General features: G+C 30.5%; 1 protein-coding gene across 1 annotated transcript; it reads left to right on the top strand.

The window, feature by feature from the left end:
* Positions 1 to 4,592: 4,592 nt before the first annotated feature.
* On the top strand, positions 4,593 to 8,049 carry LOC127724695 (uncharacterized). The gene is made up of 3 exons (XM_052231797.1): positions 4,593 to 4,596; positions 6,812 to 7,738; positions 8,042 to 8,049. Exons 1-3 carry the CDS (start codon positions 4,593 to 4,595, stop codon positions 8,047 to 8,049), a joined length of 939 nt encoding a protein of 312 aa, XP_052087757.1.
* The last annotated feature ends 3,618 nt before the right edge of the window (positions 8,050 to 11,667 follow it).

The raw sequence follows: 11,667 nt of genomic DNA, 5'->3' as shown, positions 1-11,667 counted from the left end.
TTTTTCAAACAATTCCAGTATATTACTATTCATATCAGTACACTAAGGGGTTGACAATTTAACTTCAAAAGGGGGATTATGGTTTTTTCCTAAAAAAATATTCTGATCCCCAATTTTATGAGAAAAAATATATTGTGGTCAAGCAGATGACAAAATAATGTTCTGATTCCTGATTTTCCGAATACCGTATATAATGGTGCTAATTTCGAAAAAAAATATTTGGCGATAGCGTTGAAAAACTAAATAGTTTTCTTACTCAGAAAAAAACATACCCCCCTTTTGAAGCTAAATGGTCGGTCCGTAAATGTATTTTTTTTTTTCAATATATGGACATGAATAGTCATGATTCTGAACAATGCTAAAAGTAAAGAAATGCTGGTACCGACGTTTATATTTCAAAAAAAAAGACAGGAAATATATATAAAAAAATCAAATCTAATGAAAAGATAAAATCCCTATCAACTCACCAATGCACGATTGATCCTATAAATAAAAAGTGTCCGTGTAATACATGTTCAAATATGCAGCAAATCTTGAAGAAAATCATTCAACTTATGTCACCAATTTTGGACGGTAAGCTGCGATTGGATCATATTGTGACATGTATCAATCCTGATCAACACTATTAGAGACATATAAAAACCTGTAAGCATGAAAAATTAAAAAAAAAATCCAAAATATATGCCTATATATATATATATATCTAATAACAAGAAAAAATCCATTTTTTCTTAAAATTTCATTCACTAATGAAATAGGAAATTCATTCCTTTTATACATTTATATTGTTATTGAATTCATATATATTGAATTCATATATATTGAATTCATATATTTGGGAGCAAACGTACGATTTTTATTATTTTTTAAGGGGGAATGGGAGAATGAAATGGCACATCCTGCATTTTTTCAACAAAAAAAAAGGATCAAGCCTGTTTATTTTAAATTTATTTTACCCCGTCCTCCTTTCCGTTTAACCCCAAATAAAAATCAAATGTTAGCTTGCTTACCTCTGAAATCTTTTTCATACATTACTTACTTGCGAAGTTGCATTTTAAAAAGTTTCAAATGTGTACGACATTCATCTTTACTTGACATGGTTCTTTTTTATAAAATTATTAGATTCTTGAATTTCTTGAGAAAAAACTCTCGGTTGAAGGGAAGTGAAAAAAAAAAGTTTATTTAAACTGTAACTTGCATTGACTGGTATATAGCCATTTCCAGTTTCTAATCTGTTTAATTTTGCTACCTCTTCTAAATGCAAAATGTACTACTTCTTTCTTGAAACGTCGTACAAGTCAGATACAAAACAAAGGTAACAAAAAAAAAAAAAAAAAAACAGGCCGGACACAACTTGACTGCCGTATAGTTCTTCTGCACTTGTAGTCAGGTCAAGGTCCTCGGCTATCGCCTCGGACCTTCACCTGACTACTCGTGCAGAAAAACTATCCGGCAACGGTTGTTACCGGCCTGTTTCTTTGTTACCTTTGTATTGTATCTAATACGTATTATTCAATTAATGAATCAGAAGATAAAAGAAAATCCTTCTACATACAATAAATAAAAAGGCAATTCCTTCTACATACAATAAATAAAAAGGCAATTCTGGATTGGTAAATACAAATGATTGATCAAACTGTAAAAGTTAATTTGTAAATATATCAAAAGCATTTAAGGAAATATGTATATGATCATTTGTGAAACAGTTTGATAATAATCAACCAAATAAAAGTGGCGACCAATATATATAATTAATAAAAACGATGATGAATGCGTAGCATATATTAAAAGCACTGAATTTTTCTGTCGAAAGAAAGCCCTTGCATTTGCCTCGGTCCATTGAATAGAGAATCAATTGTATGCAGTTGACGTAGCCAAATTCACGGCTTCTCCGATAATTTTTTTTTAAACTGGTTGTTATGCAGTCAATGATTACTTATAGATGCAGTTCACACTTTAAAACATACCTTGATGGTTCCGTTATAACTCTTATATCTAACTTGATAATTGTTTTGCCTACGTTTATTCAAGAAAAAGACAAAAGTTTCAATTCTGCGTTTATTTTGTAGATGTATTCTTGTTGGTAGCAAGTCATTTCGTACCTTGACCAGTTCGTACATTGACCAGTTTGTACCTCTGCCATTTCGTACCCAAAATTACCATTTCGTACCCAACATTTACCATTTCGTACCCTATGGGCCAAATGCATCTACCATTTCGTACCTCATGGACTAAATACATGTTTACTATTTCGTATCCAGGCCTGGGCCATTACATTGCAATGTAATGCATTACATTACAATTACTTTGTGATTCTTCCATTACAATTACAATTACATTTTTTTCTCACATGTAATGCATTACATTACAAATTTCTTTTTCAATATAAAAACATTTAAAAAACAGATTTTTATAAGAAATTGATAAATATTACCGGGGTATATGTACATATATATACAGTGTTAGTGACATAGACTTCAAATACTTGAAATATAAATAAATTATCATATAATTTTGTTTCTAACATTGATCCTTTAATCATTAAGACATCATAAAGGGATTTCAAAGGGATATAATAAATGTGTCATTGAAGGATTATCTTGTTAAAATGCCTAAGGGCTCTGTGAGGACAAACATAAGTTGAGAAGATTTGATTGCAATAAAAACATTTTGATATTAATTAGGTAAAATAACAACCACAGTTTGGTGTAAAAATGTTGATTGACATATTCAATCTTTCATTGAAATACATGTTAGGTGTGTATAGAATTATGATAATTTCATCTTCATATTTTGTCCATTCATCTATATAGTTTTGTTTAATAATTATTTTTAGAAGATGTTTTAAGGGCAAACTATCTATAATGATTTAATACAGTAATTAACTGTGACAATAATGTTATTGAATATTTTCTTTTGTTTTTGTTAATATTTTATTTTTATTTTACTATATTCTTCAAATTTATGTATTTTACCAATTTATAATGAAAAGTAATGTACAGTAATGGAGGCATTACATTGATTTTTAACTAAAGTAATCATTACATTACATGTAATTGTAATGCAGAAAATGTGCATTACAAATTACTTTGCATTACATAAAAAAAAATGTTATATTACAATGCATTACAATTACAAATTACCATTACTCCAGGCCTGTTCGTATCATATATTTGTAAAAGTTATCATTTTTTCAAGATATAAAACATTTTGAGATGATTTTATTTTGTTTTAGATAACATAAATAAAATTCATCTAGCCGTTTCTGTCAGGAAAAGCAGAGAAAAGGGACACAAGCTTATATAATATCTCATAGGTGCTTTAATTATAAATTTTAGGCATTTCTCGTGCATATAAATCTTCCACGAGGTACGAAATAGTATACGTACAAATCTTCCATGAGGTACGAAATGGTATACATATAAATCTTCCATAAGGTACGAAATGGCTCACATCAATGAGACAGTTTTTACCAAGAAATCAAAAACATATAAATCTTCCATGAGGTACGAAATGGCATACATATAAATCTTCCATGAGGTACGAAATGGCATACATATAATTTATAAAATTTCCATGAGGTACGAAATGGTATACATGTAAATATTCCATGAGGTACGAAATGGTCAAGGTACGAAATGGTTATTGCCAGGGTACGAAATGGTTATTGCCAGGGTACGAAATGAGGGGTACGAAATGGTTAGGGTACGAAATGACTATAACTCTTCTTGTTCATTATATAGTTCCTCACATTTGTTTAATTTGATTCCATACTGAATCATAGAAAAACTGGTTTGAACCGCCCTCCAAACGACCCAAGATTTTGTTATGGGGAATACCTAAATCGCATACATGCTAAACTTCACATCCGTAAAAATTGAATTAATGATGGTTTGTTCTATTTCTCCACATTTTTAGAACAGTTTGACAATAGTCCATGCTTACCATGCATTTTGTAAGAAATGAATGCCTGTAATATATTTTAATTGTTTATTTTTACAAGTTGATTTTTTGTGGACGTCGCATGCGACGTTTCCATAGATTTTTTTTTTTTTACTTCAACAGCGAATATTTAATTCAATTTGTGTATATTAAAATATGTTTAGCTATGTCGAAAGACGTGCATAATGTCAAATTATAAAAATTATACGAATTGATTAATCTTAAAGAAAACCTATAAGATATCTACTGCTGTTTTTTTTCAAAATGGGTGCAAATTAGGTACTCGGTGTGGGTACTGTGACGTTATAGGTGTAAATTTCATTGTATCTCATCACAATGCGAAGCTATAAGTTTCAGTCAACGTACATGCCATCTTGAAATTATTACTAAGCAACAGTTAGTTCTGATTTGTTTCTTATAGGTGTTGCTTCGATTCTATTGGCTTGAATGATTTATAAAATTGGAAGGGGAGATGAAATAATATACGGATGGTCTGACAGTATGGGTATTCGAGACCCAGGCATGTTGCTTTATGATCGCATATTGTTGGATGCGCTGATAGCCAAAATTTGTACTTTTATTATAACGCATTTACTTTGCCATAATTTGTTTTGCAAGATTAGTTTTATTCACATTATCTTCTATGTATGATGGGTAAGTTGTTAATATCATATCTTCAGTCATTACATATGATATAAGAAAATGATAACTCTGTTCACTAAAACATTTATTTTTTTTTTAATTATAAAATGATTTTTATTTGTAAAAGTACTGTTTTACTATACAATGTAGAATGTATGGATCTTAAACGGCAAGTAAAAAACCAAGTACAACAAAACAACCCACACATATAACGTCAACATTATAGTATAAACCTCGGAACATGATACATTCAATGCATCAATTTATTGGTTACTCTCACTATACACTTAAAGTGATGATGAAGTTGAGATTATCCAAACAGAAATATTCGAATTCATTAGAGATTAAAAACATTCTGTCAGAATTAACAATTATGCGTGTCAGTATCCGTCTGATGAGTTAATCCTTTTTCAACTGATTTTTATAGTTTGTTCTTATGTTTGTACTGTTACACCACTGTCCCAGGTTAGAGGGAGGGTTGGCGCCTTCAAACTAGTTTAACCCCGCCACATTCTGTATGTGCCTGTCCCAAATCAGGAGCCTGTAATTCAGTGGTTGTCGTTTGTTGCTGTGTAACTTATTTGTTTTTTGTTCATTAGTTTGTTCATAAATTAGGCTATTAGTTTTCTCGTTTGAATTGTTTTACATTTGTATATCTTGCACTCTTACAATATCCACCGCTGTAAACTGTTTTGTTCATATCTTAAACGACATTTCCTGTAAAAAAATGAATTATACAGTTTTTATCATTCTCTCAGAAAAAAACCCGATCATATTTCAAAGTTTGGGGAAGTCGATCTTGACATATTCAAATGTATTTGATCAGAAATAAGAAATAAAACATTTAAAAAATCCATACTTTTGGAAGACAGTCCAATAAATGTTATAGAGTCTTTACAATCATCATCTTTTGTGATACTATGAATCAGTGGTTTTGATCCTTGTTTTCATTTTGTTATACATTTATTTTTAATTATCTTATCCTTCTATTCTTTTTACTCCTTTTAATGAAACAATCAAGGATGTAATCTAAAATTTTCTTTAAAAGCAATTTCCCATTTCTAGATCCTAAATTTTTAATGAAATCATGATAAGCCTTATTTTACTTTGCTTATCATACCTGTAAGAATTGTCACGAAGTTTCATATCGTAGATAGCTTTGGAAACATAAGATACACCATCTTTACTGCAGATTCATCCATGAGAAATCGGTATTAATCATACGCATTTTGTTAATGCCTCAAATAGAGATTTTAAATTAAACGTGAGATTTTTCATTACTTTATTTTGTTTCCTACAGACAGAGATGATAAGGCTCAAGAAATAATAATTGAGAAGCTTTCAAGAATTGATTAACGACAGACGTTATTTGTGCTTAGCAATAATAGAGATTCAGTTTTCCAAAGACTTCTGCAGGTAATTAGACCCTGGTAATGTAGCTTAACCAATGAAACTCCCGTAAATATTCAATACTAGGTTTTTTGATAGGCTTATATGAAAAATCTCGTATTAAAGAGGTGAAAACGAGAGAGAAAATGTCAGTGTGGATATAATGCGCTGTTAAAACTTTGGTTAATACAGTGATAACTATCGTCAAGCAGGTAACGTTGTTACATATATCGATTTATAAATAATTAGTTAAACAATTCTAAATGGTCGCATGGAAAATAAAGTCAACAATGTAAATATGGTTAATTCAGAAGTATGAATACAACTGAAGAATCAACACATGTGAAGTGTGAATTTTGGGAATCACCATCTGTTGGAATTACAATTATTTTCTGCCATTTTATAATAATTTCTTCATCTATTGTTGGTATGGCGGCAAATTCGTTAATATTATACTGCATTAAAAGACTAAAGTCGTTAAGAACTTCTGCCAATGCAACGCTAATAAACAGCTGCATTATAAATATTTTGGGATGTTGTTTTTTGCTACCATTTCGACTTATAGTTTTGGGAATGTTTATCGATGAACCTCTTATTCTCAGTGGATTTTGTAAATCGGTTACTTTCTTTCGATCGTTTTGCGAAATATTTCAACTGTCGATGTTAGTAACTATAAGTTATGAGCGTTATCACGCAGTTTTGCTACCGTTTGAAAAGGAAAGTAGAGTAAAGCGCGTTGTGACCTTGATAGTTTTGTCTTGGTGCTTAGCTATAGTTTACAGCACAATTTCTACAGTATTTCTATTGGACAGTTCTATATACATTATTTGTAAGCAAGGTCAACCTCATTTGGACAGAAATTGGGTAAATTATGATTGCTTTGTTAGTTTCCCGTTTGGATGTTTGTGTTTTATATCGGTACTGATATTTTACACTTGTATAATCAAAGCTCTATTAAAACAATCCAAGAAAATGTTGAGTCATTCTAAAGTAAGGAATAGAAAAGTTCATCCTACTGAAAGTAATGTAAATATGACTACTTCGGTAGCTGCATTAAAGACTCCTGCGCATACAAGTGTGCCGAAAACGGATGCTATTAAAACGAAAACTGCTGTAGACACGCCATCAGTTCCGGAAATTTCTATCAACGAACTACATGTTGGTAATGGAAATACAAAAGACATGAAAGATGTGTTACAAATAAATGATAATGAGAGTATGCTGAAACCAAGTATTTTATTAAGCAAATTGCCTAGCATAAATGAAACGTGTAGTAGTGGTCAAAACTTAAAATCTAAATCTTTGGTAGTAATATCTTCTTCTTCGGAAATTCAAGATACAAATCTATCACCAGCAAGAGAAAAACTTGACAAACCAAATGATGAAAATATCAGTATTTCAAATTGTTCAGATAAACTGCATGAGCAAAGAACATACGAAATTTATGAAGCTGACGGAACAATCAGGGTGGAGAAAAACAACAACGATCATGTTGTAGGAGCAGTATGTGTTTTCAATCCGAAAAATAGAGAACATGGAAAACGAAAACTGGAAGCCAAAATTGCTAAACACTTTGCCATTGGAATAGGTTTGTTTGGATTAGTTTGGATACCATTTCCTGTTTTTATTCTTATACATTTTAATACAGTTACGTTATCGGAGGCAGAATGTCATGTTTTAGCCGTTCTTTCGACATTTTCATTAACAGTGTATACAGTAAATCCGTTAATTACAATTTTTATGAACGGAAAAATAAACGCTGAATGTAAGAAGATCTTAAAATATTTAAATGTATTTGATAAGAAATAAGAATTAAAAAATAAAAAAAAAAAACAACATTATTTTATTTTATTATCATGGTTTAAAGCATTTTACAAAAAGGTAATATCTTAAAGAATTGAAATGAAATAAGAGAAGAAAAAGACAAACGGATCATTGCTATGCAGGGAAATTTGGCTTTTTAAATATATCTTACCAAACAAACAATTAATATATATGGTATTACTTTTGACAAATAAAAATAAAAACTGTTGGCGGTAAAAATCACCTATATGATTTATATGAGCAGGCAGTTGAAATATTTTTTATCAGTTGAAACATAATCAGAAAGATAACATTAAACATTGAAATGATTAAACAAATCACATATACAACAAGGATTTAGAGTTATTGCATGAAATTACATACTCCAGAACCCTTATAGCCAAGATAGGAAAAGAACAAACGTATTTAACACACCTGCAGCGAATTAAAAAAGGGTTGAAACATAACTGCTAATCCATTTTGGTAAACTTTCTTGAAAGAGTTTAAAAAAATAAACAAAATGATTGTATTGTTTGTAAGCTTTGCCAGTACTGGTCGTACTTGTTATACCATAAACAAAAAATGCAATGACGAATTTCAAGAAGACATCAACGGATAATGCATGGACCCATACTCTTTCAATGGTGTAATAATAAGAAATATTTAACGAGAGGATTTTTTTTAAGTTATCATGGCCTACACCCTTAAGGCCTCGAATAGTATCCGTCGAATGAGCGTATGATCCATCAAAGTTAGTGCCGCTTAATGTTATCATTACTGCTAGGTTCACATCTCTGTTCCTTGATTTTTTGGTCGCAGAAGAAATTATCAGTTCATTTTCTCAACTTTACTGCTGGAATGAAAGATCTAATATTAACAGTATTAAATAAACTCGCATTGATGACATTATAAAAATGCATATATGAATCGGAATTGATAATCATCCCCGTCATGTATAACTTATATTTCTTACTTGGTTTGGCTAATCAGTGGCAAGAGTAGTTTTCTAATGCTCATAAATTCAATAAAAAGATACAAATCAAGGTAAAAACAAAAAATGAGTTCAAAAGCAGAGAGATCTTATGCGTCGACAGGGTAAGTGTTTCCTGCTATGCATGCAACAGCCGTCACGCGAATCCCACACTCAGTCAAAATGTCACAATCGGGATTACGATATAATCTGTAAATTTACAGATAAGACGACTACTCTGTTTCAAAAACCACAAAACATGTCGCATATATATGAGTTCAGACACATTATGTTTGGTCTTTTGCTGGTCGATTCATTACTTTAGTATTTGGGAACTTTCAAAATAATTTATTGTCGAGGATTATCCTGAATTGCTACTCTTAGTCGTCAAAATTCGAACGATTTAATATGTCGATCATTGCTATGTATTTTATTCTGATGCTAAACTCTGGGTATTATAACACCATATAGAAACAATCAATAAGAACCTTAGCGACAAAACACGAAGAAGTAATGAAAAAGACGTACCACTTACGTTGGTAGAAAAAAAGGTGACATAATTTCTTTCTGGTTTGATTATATTTTCCTGTTCCATGTAAATCGTGAATTTGACTGATGCAAATATGTAAATATGCCTACCCTGCTAGTTAACGGATATGAGCAATTATGAGATCCATAATTTGCGTTATCAAAACATTCAATACTGTTAATACCGGGCTTATAATTAAGTACGTCACATACTTTAATACACGTGAGACTCACTAATGACGCTCGAATCAATTCAAACCAATTGGAAGGTCAAATACTGATAATATAATAAATAATGAAATATTCATTCTGCATTGGAGATTTAAAAAGGTTCTAAATGTTCTCAATTAAATTATGTTGAATTGTTATTGGTTATATTCATACCACAGCATCATAATACAAGGTTAAAATCTCTTGAACCCTGATTGTGCTAAGTGATTATATTAGACGTTTAAAACTTTTTGTTTCCGCTTTGTGTTATCTGAAAATGAAGATAAAATATGACACACAGTATTTTAAAAAGGAAAATATGTTATTTCATTTCTTTTGCATATCATTTGATAAATATGATTTAAAATACTTCATTTATTCAATTTTATCAACTCCTTTAAGGTTGAACTTTGGTTATTATAAATGGGTTGGGATTTTTACCACGAAATCTGGTCAATCAAATACAAGGACATAAAACATATTTTTTCTATCATAGTTCCTGCTTTAAATAGAAAGAATCAATTAAAAATCTCCCCAAAGATATCAAGGCTTTCAATTTTTATTCATTATACGCTCGTTTGGCTACACACGAGCGTCTACATGGAATGTTTATCATGCAATTACTTTGGATTTTAAATATATTTTTTTCACTACACCTTTCAATTGTAACAAAGCTTAATTCAATACTAGTATTTTATTTAAAGCTATTCCGACCATTAACGTCTTTAGTAGTAAACTTTTAATAAAATTGCCATGAAATAACTTTTCAATATTTTTCGTGTAGGGGAATATGATTTATCAAATAATACCAATTTATACCAAACGTGTCTCCAATTATCTATTAAGTATCTACATATGAATTATTGTGTTTATTAATCCTTTAAGGTTTAACCACAATGACCGTCATATTATTGATATCCGTCAAGCAACCTTTTATGGCTACCCCTGTAAAATTTAGATCTTAGATTTTGACATTTAGTCACAATGTAAGCTAATTACATCCAACGATCAAAAAGAGCCTGTACGTTATAAACTGTGTTGTCACAAAGGTCCATTTTAAGTATTGCTATACTCTGTCATTGTCGTCTATCGTTGTCTGTCGTGATAAACTCTACAATATCTTTGAAATAACTGGCTCATTTACATCGAAGTCCTAAAGGAAGTATTAAACTTAATATAAATATCTTGTTGAAGAATGGACAAATCCCATTGGAACTTAAATAAAAGACACCAACGACACAGCTAGGTATCTTCCATACCTTTCTAAATTGTTTAATTTCTAGCAGCCACACTGCCGCCATCGTATATGGATTATCATTTTATTCCATGTAAGTCTTTCAACTTTACGGATCACCTGACTTCATGTGCGATTTTTGGTTGGGTTCTTTGTGGCCCAATCATTGGTTTCATGTATAGTATTTTTTATGTTTCTTTTTTTTTGTCTGTTGTACTTTTGATCACTTTTGATTTCTATTATACCCTTTGCATCTTCTTACTTTCAGAATACTCATATTTTCATTCTGACATACTTTGTTACAACATGGTCAAACTTGTACCCATTACTCTTTACATTATCTATCACAGGATTTTAAAACATTTAGCATTATGAACAGGAAAATTGCTCAAAAATAAAAACAAAGACCTTATTAACTGAAAGGTCTATTATCTACTGGTAAAACACAAATAAGTTACTGATTGGTTCCGATGATCTATATCAATAATAGAAAACATGACCAAGATAGCATTATTTTGTTCTCTCATTTGGACACCTTCGATAGGTCGTTAAATATTGCATGAAGTACATCTTAAGGAATCAATAAAGCTGAGAATATCTAAGTGGTTATAAAGACCCACATTTGCCGAGAAACTGTCATATCACTTGAACAAGCTGACAAAGTCAATGGATGTATATTAAATGTAAAAGTCACTATATGAAATGCTCATTTAGATTATGTATCAGATTTGGAAACTAAATATAACCATTATCAGTTTTGTAGTTGTACAAGATTTTAGACTTCTCCACTCTTTACATTAAGTCGTCCAAGAAAAAATATAAGAATGACATAAGACTGAAATAGATTAGTTTTTTTTTGAAAAATGGCAAAAGACAATATGTATATATGGTTCAAGGCAGAAACCATACATCGTTTGTCGCGTACCACACTAATAAAGATTTCTTTAAA

Source organism: Mytilus californianus, unplaced genomic scaffold (genome assembly GCF_021869535.1).
Source record: "Mytilus californianus isolate M0D057914Y unplaced genomic scaffold, xbMytCali1.0.p SCAF_1, whole genome shotgun sequence".
Lineage (NCBI taxonomy): Eukaryota > Metazoa > Mollusca > Bivalvia > Mytilida > Mytilidae > Mytilus > Mytilus californianus.
This window is presented reverse-complemented; position numbering and strand designations above follow the sequence as displayed.